The following is a 22,699-nucleotide window of genomic DNA, read 5'->3' as shown; positions in this document are numbered from 1 at the left end:
TACTGTTTAAGAGTTTATAACACACTTTCCTGTTAATAATCTGGGAGATGGGCAGTATAGTATTTATTAAACTGATTTTACAAAGAAGACTGAGGCTTAATATGATGAAATAACTTGTCTGTGGTTACCTAGATGGAAAGAAGCAGATTAATAATACCAACCCAGGTCTTGTGACTCTAAATATACCACTTATTCCATTAATTTGTTTTTTGGGTTGTTTTTTTTTTTTTGCAAGTACTGGGGTTAAGTGACTTGACCAAGGTTACACAGTTGGATAATTATTAAGTGTCTGAGGCAGAATCTAAACTCAGGTCCTTTTAACTCCAAGGCCGGTGCTCTATCCACTGTGCCACCTAGCTGCCCCTCATTCCACTATTTCTTGGGTTTCTAGTAACCTCCAGATGCCAAGGTTATAAGCAATGGCAAGGCTCAGTTTCTGCAGGGCTGGGACTGACAGCTATGGATGTAGCACTTTATCTTGCCCACTCTTGATCCTTCTTTCCAAAGGGACAGGTTTCTGGTACTTATATTAGAGCTCCTAAGATAAAAACTTGAACCAATGGATGCAAATTACAAGAATTTCCAAGCAATCAGAGCTAGCCATCAGTGAAATTCTAGTGGTACTGAGCTCCCAGGCAGTGAAGGTATTCAAGTGAAAACTAGGTGACTACTTGCTAGGGATACTGGCTAGAGGAGTACTCATTGGACTAGATGCTTTCTGAGGTCCCTTCAGGCTCTGAAACTTTATGACTTTTGAATAAGAACTTGCAAGACCTTGCACATTTATTCAAGGTGTGTAGATGCCCATGAGAAACAACATTGATTTTCTCTTCTTTTTTCCACCAAGTAGACACACAGCAAAGGTGGGGGGAGGGGCAGCAGAAGAGGAAGAATGGAAAACATCAAAGAAAAAGCAATGAAATAAAGTCTCCAGGACACTATTCCATGGGTGAGGCCTCACATAGGACTTGCACATAGTGGGTGCTCAAAAAAATATTGGTTGATTGCCTGACATCCTATTATTCCTCCCAAACTCAACTGAGTGGAAGTTAATAGCTAAATCGTTGCTACTAAATTCACTCACTTATTTAACAAATCTGCCTTAATCACCAACTGTGCTCAGGATTGGGGATAAGGATATAAAAATTAAGTGAAAAATGATACAGTAGGTAGTGAGCTGGATTTGGATTCAAGATACCTCTCATATGAATGAGATGTGTGACTCTGAGCATATCACCTAAACTTTCTAGATCTTTGTTTTTCTCATCTATAAAATGAAAGGATTGGAATTAGTGACTTTTAAGGTCTCTTTTAGATCTAAACATATGATCCTATAAGATGGGTCCCTGACCTCTTCCCTGTCTTTTTCTGTGTGTGTATCACAGAACAAGTTTCAGTGACCAATGTTGGTCAGTCATTTTTTCAATTGGGAATGATTTTTCAATAACAGCTTACTCTTTGTGACCCCATTTGGGGTTTTCTTGGCAGAGATCTGGAGAGGTTTTGCCATTTCCTTCCCCAGTTCATTTTATGGATAAGGAAATGGAGGCAGAGTTAAGTGACTTGCCCAGCTAGTAAGTGTCTGAGGCTAGATTTGAAATCAGGAAGAGTCTTTCAGATTCCAGGTTCAGTACTCTGTCCACTGTGCCATCTAGCCGCCTTCTTCCCCCCACCCCAAGCTCCCTATTGCCTAAATATTAAAATATCTAGTCCCTCATCTTATTGTAATCTACACATTTATCATCACAACTTTGCCTATGGGTATATTAGTTATTATTAACATTTCTAATATTGTCTTTAAAAAATGTATTAAACACCCATTTTCTACATACTAGCTTCTCATTCGGCCATCTCTTTCCTGACTCCACTTTGGCCTCCCCAAGACATTCCTAGAGTTTTTAGTTTATGATACTGGTTCTCAACCCTTGCATGCAGCAAACTCACAAAGAATCCCTGTTAAGTTTAAATTTTTGACAGAAACAAGAGATACTTGATATCAGACATAAGCCACTAGTTGAGATAATTAAATATTACTTTTAATATGTATTACTTTCACAAAAAGTTACTAGACTTTTTAGCACACATGCTTATTAATTTATTTGGTTCTAACAATTTAATAAATATAAGTAATGGAAGGGTGCCATAGAAAAATCATTGAGTTACTAAGGTACCATGAACCACGAACCATGAAAGTATGAGAATCTCTGTTCTCTAATAGTCCTTTGTCCTAGCAAACCCTGATGCCTGCTACATTTGTATACATATTGTTTCCATCTAGTAGACTACAATCTCCATGATTTAAAAAAAATCTTTTAAATGACCCAGGGTTTTGCTCATATGAAGTAGAGATTTAATCAATCAATGTTTATAAATCAAAACAAATTCACAGTCAGTCTCTGAATGTTGAAGGGACCTTGGAGGTCATATAGTTCAACTTATATCTTTCTTGAAGGTGAATGAGAATCCCATCCAAGGAGGCCCTTTCATTTTCAGGATAGCTTTCATTATTAGCAAGTTTTTTTTCATATATCAAATTTAAATATATACACCTTTTTTCACCCTAAACCCACTTGTCTAAATTCTGACCTCTGGGGCCACCTAGAAAAGTTCAATCCTGCCCTTTTAAAAAAAAGTCTTATTGGGGGCGGAGCCAAGATGGCGACAAGAAAGGATCACGTCTTAGGCGCTCTCTCATAAAACTCATAAGCTAAGGACTCTAAACTTTCGAGAGACAGAACCCACAAAGGGACCCAGCCAGGCAGTTCTCCTACTCAAGGCAACCTGGAAAAGAGCAGAAAGGCTCTGCTCCCTGGGGTTGGAGGGGTGGCCCACCAGAGGGGTGGCCCGCCAGAGCTTAAGAACTTCAGCCTCCCGGAGGCAGCCCCAGGGAGCTGGGAGCCGCGTCTCACAGCAGCAGGGGAGTCTCCTGAGCTACACCCCGGGGAGCACTGGGCACAAATTGGGGGAAACAGCGGGGGACCTCTGCCAGAGCGAGCACGTGGAGCCCAGCCCTCAGGGCACACAGTGAGCAATGTGGTCCTTTGGCAGCCCAGATCCAGGAACAGAAGCAGGCAGAGCTGGTAAGCAGGAGCCCCCAGGGCATGAGCCCATTGAATCTAGGGAGGGGAGTGAAGAGAGACTGCTGAGCTCTGCCCCTGGAACAGGACTCTGGGGCTCTGACCACATTCAGATCCTAATCGCAGTCTAGGCCCCCCCATAGAACAGCAGGGCCCCCTCTACCTCAGCCCCATAGCAGGGGGGGGCACATATGGTCATTCACAGACCAGGAGGGAGGACAGAACCTCACATACTGAGACCCTTGTGGGAATGTCCCAAAAGCTCAGGAAGCACCCCAAAACCAGGCTCCGGCTGGGAAAATGAACAAGCAGAGAAATAAGAGGAAGACCATTGAGAAATATTTTGAAAATGAGCCCAAGAAAGATCAAAATACTCAGTCTGAAGATGAGGAAGCATAAGCTCCTGCATCTAAAGACTCCAAGAAAAAACAGAATTGGGCTCAGGCTATGACAGAGCTCCAAAAAGACTTTGAAAATCAAATGAGGGAGTTAGAAGAAAAACTGAGAAAAGAAATGAGAGAGATGCAGGAAAAATATGAAAATGAAGTCAGCAGCTTAGTCAAGGAAATCCAAAAAAATGCTGAAGAAAATAGCATGCTAAAATCCAGCTTAGGTCAAATGGATAAAACAGTTCAAAAAGTTATTGAGAAGAATGCTTTAAAAAGCAAAATTGGCCAGATGGAAAAAGAGATAAGAAAACTCTCTGAGGAGAACAAATCCTTCAGACAAAGAATAGAATTCAGGGAGATTGATGAATTTACCAGAAATCAGGAATCAATACTTCAAAATCAAAAAAATGAAAAATTAGAAGAAAATATGAAATATCTCACTGAAAAAACAACTGATATGGAAAACAGACTTAGGAAAGATAATTTAAAAATTATTGGAATACCTGAAAGTCATGATCAGGAAAAGAGCCTTGACATCATTTTCAAAGAATTACTACAGGAAAATTGCCTTGATATTCTAGAAGCAGAGGGCAAAATAGAAATGGAGACAATCCACAGATCTCCCCGAGAAAGAGATCCCAAAAAACCAACCCCTAGGAATATTATAGCCAAGTTCCAGAACTCCCAAGTCAAAGAGAAAATATTACAAGCAGCCAGAAGGACACAGTTCAAATATTGTGGAGCTGCAGTCAGGATCACACAGGACTTAGCAGCAACTACATTGGAAGCTCGTAGGGCTTGGAATATAATATACCGGAAGGCAAAAGAGCTTAGAATGCAGCCAAGAATGAACTACTCAGCAAAGCTGAATGTCCTCTTCCAGGGAAAAAGATGGACTTTCAATGAACCAGGGGAATTTCAAATGTTCCTGTTGGAATGGCCAGAGCTGAACAGAAGGTTTGATCTTCAGATACAGGACTCAGGTGAAGCATAAAGAGTGGAGGAGAAGGAGAAAATATGAGGGACTTAATGATGATGAACTGTATGTATTCCTGCATAGAAAAATGACACTGATAATACTCATATGAATCTTCTCAGTTAATAGAGCAGGTAGAGGGAGCTTTTATAGTTGAAGCACAGGAGAAAGCTGAATTTGAAGATAAAATATGGTGTAAAAATGGAGTCAATAGAAAAGTTCAATCCTTTCACAATGGCAACCCTTCAAATATTTGAAGACTCCTATCTAGTCCCATCCCCTTTGTCACTCAATTAATTCTTCTCCAGGCTAAAATGATTTCCTTTAATTTATAATAAGTTATCATCTGCTGAATATTTTATGATTCATTAATGTCCTTTCTAAATATGAAACCCAGAATATAAGATATATGGTATGATCATGACAAAGTGCATTCTTATGTGAGATTGGTGTGGAATATACTGATAATGCAATAGGAATAAAAGTTGGCATGTTGAAGATACAATACTATTATGAATTTAAATGCTTTCCATCTATAAAGTTGATTAGGCATAAGCCACAAAAAAGAACTGTAGAATTCTCTTTATAGGTACAGGCTGGTTTAGACAATCTTTTTGGGGGAACTATAGAAAATAATCATAGAATCTCAGAGATTGAGGGCACCTTAGAGATCTTCCAGTTCAACTCATATCCAATCAAAAATTCTCTCTGAAAAATTGCTACAGTAGTTATCCATGAGTAGCTTCTCCCAACCTCCAAAGGCAGCAAATTCTACCTGTGGATATTTCCAATTGATAGGAAGTGCCTTCTTACACTGAATCCAAAAAATCAAAACACTGCAGTCTTGCCCTATAGTTCTGCCTTCTGGAAAGAAGCAACTCAGGGTATTTTAGAAGATTCTTGCTTAGGTATGTATTGGACTAGATGACCCTTGACTCATAACTCTGATTTGAATTCATAATAGTTAACTCTATAGTTCCAAGACTAAACTAGAACTTCAAATGTACAACATAGCTCTTGCATCAGGAGACTCCCATTGATAAGTACTTTCCAATGCTGAAGCTTTATGAATCACTGAAAGAGGATTTAGCCACTTGGCTCAGAAGACATGAGGAAATAGTAGAAAAAAGAAGAGAAGGGGTTTATAACGAAAGTCATTAGTGAAAGTCCCAGTACTCAGTTAAAGGAAGCAGCTCCAACAACACAACAAGCCAGAGGGAGCACATCTGAACAACTTCAAGTCTGTAAATGGCAGGGAAATTCATTCATCTCATTTAGATGACTGATTTCTACATCAAGGGTAGTCAAGAGCTAAGGTCCGAGATTATTTGTCTTATATTTATTTTTACTATATTATAAACTTTTCTTTATTACCTTCCAAGTCCCTCCACCCCCGCCATAGGCCTTGAGTTCTGAGCCAATAAACTTGAGAGAGAAGGAAGTCAGATAGATCTCATGTTTAGAGGAGGGACCCCCTTATCACTAATTTCTTCTTGGCTAATAAGCCCTCCCTAAATTAGAGTATGACTTCTACTTCCTCCTGTCCTACATGATAAGGTGATGTTGAGACATTAGATATAGGGCATGAAAAGATAAAGGTTACATCTACTAGATACATAATTTATAAAGAGACAGCACATCATCCAGGATTTGAAGGAAGAACTGAGTTCAAATCACACTTCTAACACTTTACTGGCTATGTGACCAGTCATTTAACATCTCCCCACTTTATTCTCTTACAGGTTAAAAAGGGGTAAAAATAAAATAAGTACTACCATATGCCACATAGCGAGGCTCAAATGAGTGAGTGAATATATGTAAAAATCTTTGAAAATCTTAAAAGTTCTAGTATTGTCAACATTTTTCATCAGCTGTAGCAATTAAAAAGATTCAAGAGACATGTTTTCTGGGTTATTTAAATGTTTTATTAATAAAGCTAGCACATTTATTAACATAAGGATGGTAATTTGACCATTTCTCTTAGATCAAAGATAATTATGGAAGCATAGTGAAGGCTTACATTGTTCTTTTGAAAGAGTAGTGTTCAAAAGGATGGCAAGCAATTCTGATTGGTTATCAATTAGTGGACAGAATGAATATTATTATGAGGGGCTGAAAGAGACATCATATCACCCTTAGACAGAGAGATTAATTCTATACCCAGACCACCTCCATCCTTGGACAATTTAGACAAAATGGTCTGTCCCTACCCAAGTATGAATGACTGAAATTCACTTTAGACTAGAGATTCCTTGTAAGGTTGTGAGGTTGGATAGAGGAGGTTAACTCAACCTTCAGGACTGAAGTCTTGAAATAGGAAAGGGGGGGAACTCTGGATATCCCTTAATTAAGTTATTAATAATCATTTCTCTCATAAATAGTTCACGTTCCTCTCAATCATCTTCCACATGAATCAACTACTCAGTTCTGGCCAATCTTCTCATTATCCTTCAAACATGCCTTATATTATTCCTAGCTTTCTGTCTACCACACATGACTTTTTTTGAGTAGTGCATTTTCCACCACAAAATAAGCTTTCTCAATGAAAAACAAAATAGTGGCTTTGAAAATAATTAATTTTAAATTACCTTTGGATTCAACAAAGAGGAAAGAAAATGAACTTTTTTGGACTCATAATTGTATACTATATGATACTGAATAAAACCTAAAATGGACTTAAATTTCAAAGGTATAACACATCTCTTCTATCACTATATTCCAAATGAAGACTGGCTTATATTTGCTCACTGCTGAACAGAATTGGTGATGGTAGAAGGAAATAAGATTATACATCAATATAGCTATCATGATTCTCCTATATTATCTTTTTTCTTTTTGTTTTGTTTTGTTTTTTAGGTTTTTACAAGGCAAATGGGGTTAAGTGGCTTGCCCAAGGTCACACAGCTAGGTAATTATTAAGTGTCTGAGACAGGCTTTGAACCCAGGTACTCCTGACTCCAGGGCCGGTGCTTTATCCACTATGTCACCTAGCCGCCCCATTATCTCTTTTCCAAGGTTAAACATCCCTAATTATAAGATCATTGTTGTTCATCCTTTGTTACTGAAAAGGACCAGTGATATCAGGAGGGTGATGTCTTGACTTTCAAGAGAATTTGATTTAAGTGAGACAGGGCTATGCAAAGTTTGCAGCATGACTCTTCTCCAGAGTCGTAAGAGTCTAGTGGCAAGACATAGGCCAAGATGACTGGTATTGGTCCCTGATGCAGTGGGAGAATTTGAGCTTTTTAAGCTAAGGTCTTTCTGAGGTCTCAGTTTGTCTGAGGCAATGCCCACTTATCACTTGCACCAGCATTCTAATCTACTTAGATTGATGGTTGAATAGACACTGTTCATCATACTGTTCCTCTCCTGAAAAGCTTTCTAGCAACTTATCAATGCCTTTGGGAGAAAGTCATACAATAATGGAGAAGTTTAGCAAGTCCATATTCCTTAGTATGGCATTCAAGGTCCTACATAATCCAGTTCCAACTTAGATTTCCAGACTTGCTTCCTGTAGAAATCCCTGTACTATACGGAAATTCAGTCTTTTCACTGCCCCTGAACATACCTTGTATTTTTCCTGAGCTTTGTTCGTACTATTTCCCCTTCTAAAAATAACCTCTCACTCCTCTCAGTTTATCCAAATCCAACCTATTCTTCAAAACCAAAATCAAATTTCACTTCCTTCTTGAAGCGTTTTATAACTAACCCAGACCCATAGTGGCATCTCCCTTCTTTCAACTTCTATGCATCTTTTCTGCGTCTCTTATTTGTATCAGACACTCCCTGGTATTTATATCAGATACTTAGTTGTATTTTTATCAGATACTTCCTGGTATTATTAGTTAAAGGATCAGAGGATCATAGAGCTTGACCTGGAAGAGATTTCTGTAACAATTTCTTCTAACCTATTCTGATTTTCATCTTACTAATGAGGATAACCAGGCTCAGATAATCTTTTCATATGTATCATACAAGCTTCTTTCCCCAATAATAGCTAGCATTATATATTACTGTAAGGTTTAAAAGCAGTTTATAAATATTTCATTTAATCCCCATTGTCAACCCTGGGAAATAGATATTATTTTAAATCCCCATTTTATAAATGAGGAAACTAAGGCAGACAATATTTAGTGACTTCATAGCTTGAAAGCTAAAGGGGACCTTGTAAGATTTCCCTATTTCAATTCAGTTCAACAAATATTTATTAAGTGCTTACTGGGGTATAGCACCAATTGTTCTTTCAGGCATTTAAGACAACTCCATTTGGGGTTTTCTTGGCAAAGATTCTGGAGTGGTTAACCATTTTTTTTTCTCCACATCATTTTACAGATGAGGAAACTGAGGCAAACAGAGTTAAGTCACTTGCTCAGAACTAAATAGCTAGTATTTGAACTCAGGTCTTCCTGATTCCAGGTCCTCAGAGAACTTTTTATTTGAATTGCTAATGATTGAATTTTAGACAAAGTAAATAATCACTGGGGGTGGAGGGAGGTGGAAATATTGGCCAGGAATAATAGCATCTTTGACTTAGAGTTGGCAAGTTTCTTCTAGTTCACCTAATCCAATTCCCATACTTTTCAGTTGAGGAACCTGAAAGTCAGAGATGCTAAATAATTTGTTTGAGGGTTGAGGAATCTAGACTTAGTGCTTTGTCAGATATTGCTTTTAAAACTATCTTATGGGGGGCGGCTAGGTGGCCTAGTGGATAAAGCACCGGCCCTGGAGTCAGGAGTACCTGGGTTCAAATCCGGTGTCAGACACTTAATAATTACCTAGCTGTGTGGCCTTGGGCAAGCTACTTAACCTCATTTGCCTTGCAAAAATCCTAAAAAAAAAAACTATCTTATGGGATAAAAAAGTGTCCTTTATTTAGTGATATAAGAGCAAATAATTTGGGATAAAATAATATGGAATAAAAAGTGTCCTTTATTTAGTGATACATGAACAAATAATTTACTTTCTTTAAATAAAGAATTCTGGCATCTACTCACTCCAAGAGTTTTTCTTCTTCTCCATCTTCCTAGGAAACACCAGAGATATAGCTTCTATAATAATGCCAAAGGATCACAGTATTTGGACTTGGAAGTCAACTAGCTCAGCCTACAGATTTTATAGATGTGCATTTTCAGTTCAGTTTAATCATTTTTCAGTTAAGTCCAACTCTTGGTGACTTTAGTCAAGGGTAGAGAAGTTGAGGGGGCTGCTTGATGTCCCAATGGATGCCAGGCCTGGCATCAAGAAGGCTTGAGTTAAAAATCTGGTCTCAGACACTTAGTAGTTGTGTGACTTTGGGCAAGTCATTTAATGCTATTTGCCTCAGATTTCTCATTTGTAAAATGAGCTGGAGAAGGAAAATGACAAAACCACATCAGCATCTCTCCCAAGAAAGCCCCAAATGAGATCATGAAGAGTCAGACATGACTGAAAAATGACTGAACAACATAGGAAGTTTGACTAACATTTTTAGATGGGGTCTGAGGTCTTACTGGTATTTAAGTAAAGTCAAGTCAACAAATGTTTGTAAATAAACGGTAGAGTTAAAATTTGAAGCCACTCGATTTCATCTGGGATCTGGGATATTATATACTAAACTTCAATACTTGCTAGGCGGGTAATGTGGCAGAAAGAGCATTAGATTTGAAATGACATTATGGAGGTTCAAATCATGAATAAGACTTACAATGGGAAATATTCCTAAAGCACTTAGTACATGGTCTAACATACAGTCGATGTTTGATTCATCTTGTTCCCTTCTCTACTTCCCTATTTGCTGTGTGACTTTGGGCAAGTCCTTTAGTATCATAAGCATTAAAGTTGAAAAGCTAATCTTGGAAGTTATATGGTGACCTAGATTTGGGTCTGGTCTTGGACATTTCCTAGTTATGGAAACATAAGAAATTGGTTTAATCTTTTTCAGTTTCAATTTTTTCATCTGTATAAGGGGGATAATATCTATATCTATATATTTACTCTTTCAATCTCACATAGTTGTTGTGAGGATGGTGGTTAGTAAATCTTAATGCACTATAAAAATGTGAGTCATCCCTATTGTTATCGAACAACGCTACACTCATGTAGCAAGTCCACAAAGCAGCATTTGAACCTGGGTCTTCTGATTCCTGAGAGGTTGTGTTCATGTTATAACTCTCAGACTACCCTGTGAGCTTAAAGTCAAACAAGCACAGAGCTTGAATGGTCCTCAGAGGTCATATGCTTCAATTCACACTTGGAAAAAAAGTAATCTGATATAAATCATCACTCCAACATCCCTGACAGGTTCTTTCCCTTCAACTCTGTGAACCTTAGTTCAATAATAATATTATCTATCCTATATACCTCAAATGGTGATTGTGAAGAAAATACTTTGTAAACAGTAAAGCATTATAGAAATGTGAGTTATTATTTAGTCATTAATTATATTCTTGTGTTGGTCTTGGGACTTTAGATCTATAACCTCAGACATAGCTGACTTCTTCCTGCCCTCACCTCACACTTACAATCAGCTGTCAAATCTTGTCATTTTCACTTCTGTATTTCTTATTGAAGGAGTCTGTCCCCTTTGTTTATTCAAAAAGCCATTGCCCTAGTTCAAGTCCTTATTACACTTCTCCAGATTATCTCAGAGCTAAGAACTGCTTTCCTTCCAATTTTCTACTGCTTCATTAGATTGTGAGCTTTTGGGGGGCAGTGACTACCTTTTGCTCTTATTTGTATCCTCAGGGCTCCACACATTGCCTACTTACTAAATGTTTATTGACTGACAGTCAGAGACACTAGGTGCATAAAAATGTTGAATGACTCTCCAATTCAATCCATCTTACACATAGATGTCAAAGTGATTTTTCCCTAAAGCAGTTCTATATTAATGCCTTTCTCAATCAGCTGCAGGGGCTATCAATTCCTTCTAGAATAAAATACAACCACCCCTATTTATATCACTTAAAAGTCCTTCACTACCTAGCACAAGTCTTGTTATATATTCCTTGTCTTCATATAATATGTGGTTCAGCAAATCTGTCCTCACATGAAATTTCATCTCCAGTTTTTGTGTCTTTGCATAGACTGACCCTCCATTCCTGGAAATGCAGTCCTACTCAGCTCTTCCTTTCAAAAGTTTTCATGCCAGCTGCTAGTGCCTACTTTCTCAATGAATAATTGTATTTATTCTGCATACAAATAGATTTATATGTTGCTTTCCCTGATAAAATAAAAGCTCCTGGAATCCATAGCGACTGTCTTTTGCCTCTCTCTTTTTTTGGTATTCCCTACACTTAACATGGTGTCTGACACATGCTTAATAAATGTTTATTGAATTAAACTGAGGGCAGAGACAGTTTAATCTTTGACTTTGCATCCCCAGCATATTTTTCATATAATAGGAACTTAATGCATATTGACAGATTCATGCTCATGTTGCATTCTTCTGACTATAATGTGAGCTCGGAATCATAGAATTTTTGAACTTAGAACTCAAAGTTTATCTAATAGGATCCATAATCAAAATTCTTTCTATAAAATCTCTGACAAGTGCTTGAAGACCTTTTGCAGTGATAAGGAACACACTACCTCCAGTAGCAGCCTATTTATTATTCTACTTCTAATAGTTCAGAGGTTTTTTCTTCTTCCCATATCAAATCTAAATTTGATATTTCTATCCATTGGGACCAACCAGAACAAGTCCCTCATCCAAATGATAGTCCTTCAAACCCTTCCACTAATGCTCACATTTCCTCTCCCACCAATTGCTAAGGTCTCACCTCTGTTTTCTCTTCTCAAGGTTAAGCGCCACTAATTCCTTCTACAAAGACTGACTCAGACTGATTTTGGTGTCTTTCACCTCTGTTAGCCCTTCTGATCTTTAGCCAATCAACAGTCTTTCTCAAATTAGTTGTCCAGAACTGAACACAATTCTTCAGGGCAAAGTATGTTGACTAGAGGATCATCACCCCAGTTCTAGGCATTAGGACCAGATTCACTTTATTGACAGGACCTTTAAGAATGGAAATGGGTTAAATACTGCCTTATATCCTCAACACAGCCAGTGTGATATAATGGAAAACCTGAATTTGAAGTCAAAGAGTATGGGTAGAAATCTCCACTCTACCATTTACTAGTTATTTCCTATCTCTGATACTCATCTGTGTAACCTTGAACAAGTTAGACCAGATGATCTCAAAAGAATCTTTCAAGCTTTAAAATAAAGTGACTAAAAATGGTAAGCACTTTGAGGACATGGATTGTCTCTGTGTCCTATGATATTTAGCATAATATGTCACATAGTAGGTACTTTAATAAATGTTTCTCAAATGAATACCTGTTATCATTTAATGGTTACAGTTAACAATGCTTTGGGAACCACAGTTACACAGCATTCTAACAGATTTCAGAAACATCCCTTTACTCAGGCTAAAGAAACCTGCTGGCAAAGTGAGACATACCACCAGTCCTGATTCTTACCATTGGTTATAGAAAATAGTCCCTGCAGTATAAGATCAGAGCTTCCTCGCCATCTATGACTTCTTTCTATCCCTAAAAATCAGCCTTTCAAATTTCAACTGTAAGAAGCAAGCCTCTCAACGACAACACAAACAAATCCTTGAATCTTAAGGGCCAAGTTTATAAAAAAGAGATCCAGAGCCCAACCTTGTAACTCACTTTTCCTCTTCTGTAGGAAAAGGGTTCCTCCCTCTTTCATTCATTCCCTTACTCGCTCATAAATATCTACTAAGGTGGTTGTTTTGTGATTCTTTTTCATAAGGACCTTGGGTGGTAGCATTTTGGGAGATAAGAAAAGGATTTTGTGGTGAGGGCTGTAACAGAGTCCTGGTGGATTGGAAACAAGGGACTTGAATTCAAAGGACCTGTTTTTGAATCTTAACTTTGCCTAGCTGTCTGACCCTAGATAAATTACTTAAAATCACCAAACCTCTGTTTCTTCATCTGTAAAATGAGATAATCGATTAGATAATCTCTAAAGTCCTTCCATCTCTGCCTTACTGTCTTCTATGATTCTAAGGTCTCTTTTTGCTCTGACATTTTATATTCTGTGATTTCAAGGTCCCTTCTTATTCTGACATTCCAATGTTCTGTGATTCCAAGTTCTCTTCTAATTCTGACACCCTGAGTCGGTAGTCTTTCCAGCTGCTATAATGTTTAGGCTTTGCATAAAAATAAAGAGTAAATCATCCTCAGAAAACCAGAGGCTTGCCGAGGTCAGGAATCCCGGCAAACAGCCTCCTTCATGAGCTCGCAAGAGGCGGCAATACAACATAGAATCCGTCTGTTTGCCTTTTCAGCCCTGCCCCCCCTCCCCATTTCCATTTCTCCCCAACTGCCCTTCCCACACCGATGCTCAGGGATGGGTTCTCTGAGCAGCCGGGGGCAGCCAGCCTCACAAAAGATGCCAATCTGGAACATTAATGACTGCAGCGGCGGCGGCTGAGCCGCTTACAGGCGGCAAGGAGAAAGGCTGCTGGGGAAAAGCCCTTCCAACAGGCTTCGCCCGGCTCCCCAGCCAGGAGATTATCATTAAGAATAACAAGCATCTGGTGGAGCCGCGGCCCGATCTCAGCTCCGCAGCCCTGCCAAATCCTCCGGCTTGGGCCACCTCCATTAACGTTCCCTCCATCCCCGCCTCTTTGATTTATTTATATATATATATTTATTTATTTCTAAGGGAGCATCGCTGTCTGCCGGCCGTGACAAAGGGCGGCCCGCGGCGGGGCTGCGTGGCTCTCGGAGCCCCACGCCGGCATCCAGGTGGGTCTGAATCAGCCCGTGCAACGGACAATCGGTGCCGCGGCTCCCCGCAGCCTTCCCTCAGCATCCTTTCCCGGGACCCCGCGCTTCCCCGCCCCCCCCGGCGCCCCAAAGCCCGTGTCACCCGCCGGGAGATGTGGAAGGCGGCAGCCCTGCCCGGAGGCGGCGGCGGCGGGCGCCAGGTCCGGCGTGCCATCGCCCAGCGCCGAGGAAGAAAGGGAAGCGAGGAGCGGGGCAAGCCAGCCCCGGCCGGCCGGTGCGGGGCGGCGGAGCCTACCTGAATTCCTCAAATGCGAACATGGCCTAGCAGGAGGCGGCTTCCTCGGGCTGCTCGGCAGTCTCCCCGGCCCGGAGGAGAAGCATCTAGTTGGCGCGGCGGCGGGGGCGGGGGCGCGCGGCGGCGGGCCGGGGAGGCTTGCTGCGGACGCGGGCCTGCGGCCTCGGGCTCCGCCAGCTGCTGACAAGGAGCAGCGACGGGAAGGCAGGCGGAAAACCATGTGATCAGCCCCGCGATGCTGAGGAGTGCGGCACCCTGGGAGCTGCCGGCCCAGCCGCGGCGGGCGGCCTCCGGGCAGGGGCCGCCCGGGCCGCTCACCCCCGGCCGATGGGCTCTCCCGCCACGCCTCCCGCTCCGGGGGCCGCGGCCGGGCGGGGGCAGTCAGGGAGGGGAGAAGCCGGCCTTTGTCATCGTCCTCCTGGGCGAACGGGCGAGTCCGGCCCAGCTCCCTGGGCTTGCCGGGACAGCGCGGCTGGCCGCGGGCTGCCCCGAGCCACGCCCGGCCCGACCTGGGCCGTGTGCAGGGGGGCGGCCGGCCTCTGCCCTGCGCAGCCCTTCACCCGCTGCCTGCTGTCATTCACGCTCAAGACGCTTTTCCTAGGACTCGGGGTGCTTTGCCATCACCCAGGCGACGGGACTTCGAATTGGCCAAATTGGCTGTGCTTCTGCACTAGTCCGCACCTTCCCCGACTCTCAATTCACTTTTTTTGGTTAGTTTTTGCGAGGCAATAGGGTTAAGTGACTTGCCCAAGACCACACTGCCAGATAATTATTACGTGTCTGCGGTCACATTTGAACTCAGGTACTCCTGACTCCAGGGCCGCTGCTCTATCCACTCAATTCACTTTTGAAATGAAAGGTTTGGACTCAATGGCCTTTCCCTCATGATTTTTTCATATCACTCTCCTTCAGCCCAACCGTTCTCTCCGCTTGGAATATTTTTTACGTCTCATTCCATTACTGACCCCCTTTCTAATCCCAAGAAAAGGCATGGAGGAATAAGAGCACACCTAAGGAGGAATGACTGTGGGTGTGTGATGGTCTAACATTGATCAAGAATTGGATGAAGTCATGGAAAATTCTTCAAAGCCAAATTTCACCATATTGATGATAATAATAGTGATGATGATAATGCTGGCCTCCTTCCCCACCCCCACCCCCAAAAGGAAAGAAAAAACTCAATAAGCTTAGAATAAAAACCAATCTCAGACTGATGCAGGAGCTTACTTGAATAGGAGCTTACCTGAATTCCTCAAATGCAAACAGACTAGTAGGAGGCAGTTTCCTTTGGGATCCACAGTAATCACATAAAGACTTTTAAATGTAGTTCTAATTTTTTTTCTTATACCTTTCTTACAACTACTATGCAAAACCTTAAGCATTTCAGTTATTTCAAGATAAGAGAAGACTGGAAAATTTGTTAAAATGTGAATATTCATAAGTCTAATTTTCCAAGAGCCTGTGACCCTGAGTTGTGTCTCTACTCTAAGCCTCAGTAATATGATTACATAACTTCATTAGTAAAATCACTAGGTCTAACAGCCTAAGAGAGGCAGCTAAAGTGATTCAGTGGATTGAGCACTAGACTTGGACCTAGGAAAACCTGAGTTCAAATTCAGTCTCAGATACTTCCTCATTATGTGACCCTGGGTAAGTCACTTAACTTCTGACAAAAATGGATTCATTGGAGAAGGGAATGGAAAAACACTTTAGTACCTTTGCCAGGAAACCCTCAATGGAGTCATAAGGAATCAAACAATTGAACATCAAAATAGCAGCCTAAGAGAAATTTAAATGCTAAAAAATAGGGGGAATATTACAATCCACAGTAGGGAGGTGATACCTCTAGTCAGAAGCAAAACCCAAATTAGCTTTTGACTCCTAAAGTAACATTCATTTTGCTACTCTACCTTTCTCTTCCTAGCAACTCTTGTTGGTTGGGAATTGAAGTTAGGAGTCATGGACTCTACTTCTGACACTCACAAACTCAAGTGTGTGACCTTGGACAAGCTAAACTGTTGGTAAGGGAGATCATAGAATCATTAATTTAGAACAGGAAAGGCCCTGGGACATCATCTACTCTCCCCTCCCTCTTTATAAATTCAGAATCTTAGTTCCTGAGAATTTTGGTAATTTGCCCAGCATCACTCAGTTACTAAATGGCAGGTGACCATTGGATCCTCAATTCATCACCTCTTCACTAGCATTACTTGGGGCAGAGTAGGAACTTCAGATATCAAGTTGTCAATAAGTGTATTCTCTGTCTTCCTGGAAAATTTGCTTTGTTGGAAGTGGCAACTAGGTGTGACCTCTCAACAGGGTAACCACACTATCTGTTGAGATTAGATTAAATGACCAGTACTGAGGGACAGAAGATCAATTTTTCTTATCTCACATCTTTTTTTTCCCCACATCTTTTTTTCTGACTAGTTTTGTGAACTTTGGCAGATTTGGAAGATGATGGAAGTATGTGAAGTGTGCAATACTTCATTTTTTTGAGTCTCAGTTTCCTCTTCTGTAAAAGGGGAATATTTGAGAAGACTGGTCCCTTAGGAGAAGGCTGTGGAAGAGTTAATTCCCATTTTATGACACTCGATGCTAACTGGTACTATTACATTAATTCTCCCTAATCCATCTATTGTCAGATGAGTCATTATAGAAATATGATAGAAATAACAAAATAGGGTCTGAATCAAGTCAAACATTAACGTCTATAACTAAAAGCTCAGAGAAAGGACAAAAGCATGATTTAGTGGGAAGGCATCAGGGCAAGATAGTTTCAACATGATATAGGACTGGGTACTATTCTAGGACAAAGGAATGGATTTGGGAAGAACAGGGGAAGAATGGAGAGGGGAAGACTTCCCAGGACCAATTAATCAGTTTATTAAGTGCCAGACACTGTCCTAAGTGCTAGAGATACAAAAAGAGGTAAAAGGTTCTTCTTGCTCTCAAGGGACTTAAACTCTAATGTGGGATACCACATGAAAACAAATATATACTGAAGAGTTGAAATTTCCACTCATTCTTTTTAACACTTTCTAGGACTAAAAAAAAAAGAGTAAAATTAAAAATAAAAAACCATGTCTTAAAGGCAGTAGCTCACCCAGACAGCCAACAATCTGCTGTAAAATGTAGAAAACTATGATGATTTTGATCATGTCTTCAAAAATATAATTAGTTGTCATGAGGAAGAGGGCCTAGCATTGTTCCAGAAGGAACTAGGACCATTGTTGTTCTCCAGCTCATTTTACAGTTGAGGAACTGAAGCAAACAGGGTCAAGTAGGAAGGTGAGTTTTCCTGACTTAAAGGCACACCTTGCTACAGAACTAGGACCAATGAGCAATAAACTGGAAGAAGGGAGATTTCAAATAAAGATAAGGAAAAAAACCTGCCTAATAATCCTAGCTGTTCTACAATGTGATGAGCTTTTACGAGGCAGGGGTTCCCTATCATTGAAGATATTTAAAATAGGTCAGGTGGTCACTTGGTGGTGGTGGTATGGCATCAGTGGGTTAAATAACTTTTAAGATCTCTTTGAAATGGAAGATGCTATGAGTCTCAAAGTCCAAGTTCAAGTTAAAGTGTGGAAGGCATACAATTGCCTGTCTGACCAGCAAATGGGAGAAGCCCAAGAAACTTCTGAAATCCCTGTCAGGGAAGCTGAGGTACTCTATAAATGTTAAGAAGGACAGGTAGATGGTACATTGGTTAGAGCTGGCCTAGGAGTTAGGAGGATGGGAGTTTGAATCCAGCTTCAGACACTTGCCACTTACTAGCTGTGTAACCTTGGGCAAGTCACTTAACCCTAACTGCCTCACATCCAGGGCCATCTCCAGTCATCCTGAATCCTATTGGGCCACTGGACCCAGATGGCTCTGGAGGAGCAAGTGAGGCTGGTGACTTAGCACAACATTCCCCACATTCAAATTCAATTCACATGCTTGTTATGGCATCACCTCCCTGATGTTGTGGTTTTCTTCAAAAATGAAGGACAAACATTATTGTTATAAATGTTAAGACCAGCAATAATAGCTCAAAGCCCCTTTTCTGTCTAAGGAGTCTTCTTCTGTGCCTAACCTGAATCAGCACCAGTTCAGGTTCCTTGATTTCTTCCCCTAATGCTTATTCTGGTTTATCTGATAATGATGTTTGTCCTTTGTTCTATTTATCTATTTATCTATCTATCTATTTATTTATTTATTTATTTACTTACTTACTTATAGATTTTTCAAGGCAATGGGGTTAAGTAGCTTGCCCAAGGCCACACAACTAGGTAATTATTAAGTGTCTGAGGTCAAATTTGAACCCAGGTACTCCTGACTTCAAGGCCGGTGTTCTAATTTACTGCGCCACCTAGCTGCCCCTATCCTTTGTTCTTGAAGAAGACTATGACATGATGCCATGACACATATGTGGACTGGATTTGAGTGAGGGAAGTCCAGTGGTCAAATATGAATCAGGACAACTGGATGGGAGGCAATCATGGTTAAATGACTTGTCCAAGATCACATATTTACTAAGTAAGGCCAAATTTGACTTAGGTCCTCCAGATTTCAGGGCTGGTACTCTACCTGCTGGTCATCTAGCTGCCCCAGGCTCACTAAGGATCCTGAAAAAAACCCACCAGAATTTACTGGTTTGGGAGAGGGTGCCTTAAGTGGGGGCTCTGATTCCAACCAAGAAACCAGAAGACTTGCTGTGTTTCCATCATTCTCTCCATTACCCTTTATTTTGTGAGCATGTGTGTTCAATAAAGATGGTTTGCTTTATTGTCTTCCTGGGAGCTTATTTCCTTCTACTGTATCTGGTATCACAAATTTTTCTATGTCTATATTGACAAGATTCCACCTCCTTCCAGATGAAAGAGAGCTTCATCTCTCAATTTAAGAGCATTTTGTCTGCATATTTGCCTTATTGTTTTTATCATAATTGACTTTATTTCATACTTATTTGCAGGCATGCTTCATCTCCTTCCCCCTCCTTTAAATTATGAATTTCAAAAGGGCTTGGGCCATCACTAGTTGTTTTGACTTGTGTCTTGTCACTGGACCCAATGACTTTGAAGGAGAGAGTGAGACTGAAAACTTTGCATAGCCCTAGATCACTTAAATACAATTCACTTGCAAGTCAAGACACCCTACTGATATCATTTTAAAAAATGACATTGGTCATTTGGTCCTCTTTGAGAACGGAGGATTAACAACAACAATTCTAAAAGTTAGAGACTACATCTTGCTTTATCTTTATGCTTCTAATATTTAGCAGAGGGCCTTTTATATACTAAGGACTTAATAAATAGTGAATAGAATTCTATTCTTTATTCTTTTTCATAAAAAATCATGGAATCTCAGAGTTGTAAAGGATCTGAGAGGCCATCCAGTCTGTTTTATAATTGATTTCATAAATGACCATCCAGCTTTACTCAAACACTTCAAGTGAAGGAAACCTGAATTTTCCCAAGACACTTTAGAAAAATGAAAATTGTTAGGAAGTTTTTATTTTTCTTTTTTAAAGGTTCATTTAGATTGGAGGGTCAGTCTGGTAGATAAGCATTTCTGGTAGAATTGTCTATATATAATAATTACTCTACCAGGTGTGTTGACATAGTATAGGGTAGAGGCTAAGTTAAGGACACTAAGGCAGTACCATCTGGAAGCCCAGGTCACTCCAGGGAATACTCTAGAAAGAAGAGAAAAGTTCAGTCTGTATCCACATCTGGAAGAAAAGGGGAAAGCAGTGACTGCCTTCCAGATGTTTAACATAGCCATATGGATATCAGTAAATATTAGATTGACCATATTTGTTCCATTTTCTTTTTGCCCAGAGGGCATGCATGAAATTGACATAAATATGTTCAATTAAATTATATCAGTATGGTATATGTTGTTCAATATGTTGCTCCTGTCCCAGGAACTGTGGGCAGTCTAAGATAAACAAGCCATTCATTGTCCTTGTTCTCAAATTGTTCATCATCATCATCACAACAACTCATTTGTATTGCATGCCACAATAATATGAGTTGTTAGGGCAAACAATATTGTCCCTTGTTTGCAGATGAAAAAAACTGAAGTTGAAAGAAATGAATTGACTGGTCATAAAGTTAGTCAATACCAAGACAGAACTCAACCCAAGGTCTTTTGATTTCATGTCCAGTGTTTTTTCCACCATATCACACATTTGATCTAATGGGGGAGTCTTGTTATCCAGAGGACTTAGTCACTATAAGCCTATATATCTAATGAAGCATTTTGGGTACCCAGCTGGCCAGTTCCTACAACTGCTTTTTTTTTGTATATGAGCTTGAATCCTATGTGTGGTCCAAATAATAGTCAATCAATAATCATTTATTAAACATTTATTATGTGTCAATGTTATGCTAGTGCTAAGCAGTAGAGATACAAAAATACTCCCACCACAATCAGGAGGATGTTACTTGGCATAATCTCTTCTCTGACTCACAGGTACTTTATGATCTTACTAACTGGTTTTTCATATGACTGAAAGATTAAACTCTTGCTCTAGAGCTCCCATTGGAGAATTCTGGGTTGCTTGATCCTGATTAGAACACTCTGTAATTCTTTGCTTAGGGTTAGTCTACTTTGTGATGCTAATGATTGGTTCAGACTATGACTTTTTATGATTTATGTTACAAGAAACTATGTAAAACTTGTACATTGAGTCCCTCCCCACCCTGAACAAGAGGGTCCCAAGCCAGAAAATGATTCCTAATGCTGGTAGATTCCAGACCATGCTACAATACTACAGAGATCTGTGATACTGGATTTTCCAGCCTCCCTAAAACTCTTCCATCCCTCCATGGAAGTCCAGTTGGCACCCATTCAGAGAAGATATTCTGCCAAAACAAGTATATCAGTATTTGGGTATTTTTAGATCCAGAGATGACTATGGACTGAGGTGTACAGGCTCCTGTTGCATATACACCAATAGACAACCTTAACCAGTTGAGTGGTGAGTGTGGACTCCTTTCATGCTTGACTCAAATCCAGATTACAACCCTGAGTCCTCATGGAATAAGTCACAGAGTCAAGCTATGTACACAAATGAATATAATACAAATTAAAATGTCAGTTTACAGGAGAGGTCCGAACAAAGAATAATGAAAGATCCTAGGATAAAGAAATCATTTCCAGTGAATGAGGGATTGAAGAGGAAGTAATTATTGAAGGCTTCAAGGGAAAGGTGATATTTGAAATCAGGTTGTTGGGTTTTTTTTTTTGGCAAGGCAATGGGGTTAAGTGACTTGCCCAAGGTCACACAGCTAGGTAATTATTAAGTGTGTGAGGCTGGATTTGAACTCAGGTCCTCCTGACTCCAGAGCCAGTGCTCTATCACTGTGCCACCTAGCTGCCCTGAAAAGGTGATATTTGAGCATTTGAGTGGGATATTTTAGGAAAGAAAGCAAATCCTCAGGTGGAGTTGGGGGAGAGTTAACCTACTTCAAGGACAGGTAATTGAAAACATGAAGTTGGTAGAGGGTACGATGAGAAGGGAGAACATGGTGAATAATCCACTTGAAATGGCATAAAGGACACAAAATGGGGAGTGTTGGAAGGCAAAGCTGAAAAGGTAGACAGGAAGAACAAGACATATACAACATATGTGAGTGCCAAAGTCATCACTCCAAATCATTCTTTATCAGCACTCGACATTGTCCAGAGAGTTTTTACCCAATTCCTTATCTCAGCTGGTTACTAGATCATTTGGGAGATGTACAAATAGAAAATGATACTAAGAATTTATCAGAGCATAGATTTGAAGATATTAAGGATCCATGAAGATCATTTAGTCTAAAGGTTCTTTTATTTTTTGTGTGTGTCAGGGATGTCTTTTCAGTTAAATGAAACCTATAGATCCTTTTTGGAATAATGTTTTTTTTAGGGGTTTTTTTTGCAAGGCAAATGGGGTTAAGTGGTTTGCCCAAGGCCACACAGCTAGGCAATTGTTAAGTGAGGTCGGATTTGAACTCAGGTACTCCTGACTCCAGGGCCGGTGCTCTATCCACTGCGCCACCTAGCCTCCCCTGGAATAATGTTTTAAAAAACAAAAGAAAATGCATAAGAATAATAAGTAAACCAATTAAACAGAGAGTTTTGAAAATATTTTAGAAGATAAATTCACAAAACTAATTTAAGTATCCCTGATTTTATCTAACCCCTTTGTTTTATAGATAAGGAAACTGAGGCCCAGAAAAAA

General features: G+C 40.2%; 1 protein-coding gene across 3 annotated transcripts in view; it reads right to left on the bottom strand.

Annotated features, from left to right (window-relative positions):
* The window catches only part of EVL (Enah/Vasp-like), a 274,426-nt gene that overhangs the window by 185,482 nt on the left and 66,245 nt on the right, over positions 1-22,699 (bottom strand). Inside the window, exon 1 of one of the 3 annotated variants that reach the window (XM_074213074.1) lies at positions 14,482-14,675. The exons of 1 other annotated variant lie outside the window; for it this stretch is intronic. In XM_074213074.1, the coding sequence (XP_074069175.1) occupies positions 14,482-14,504 (23 nt within the window). In that variant the 5' untranslated portion in view covers positions 14,505-14,675. Of the gene's footprint in view, positions 1-14,481; positions 14,676-22,699 lie in introns of those variants that run through there. One more of the 3 variants, XM_074213077.1, reaches the window with a different exon arrangement.

Source organism: Macrotis lagotis, chromosome 1, assembly GCF_037893015.1.
Source record: "Macrotis lagotis isolate mMagLag1 chromosome 1, bilby.v1.9.chrom.fasta, whole genome shotgun sequence".
NCBI lineage: Eukaryota > Metazoa > Chordata > Mammalia > Peramelemorphia > Peramelidae > Macrotis > Macrotis lagotis.
This window is presented reverse-complemented; position numbering and strand designations above follow the sequence as displayed.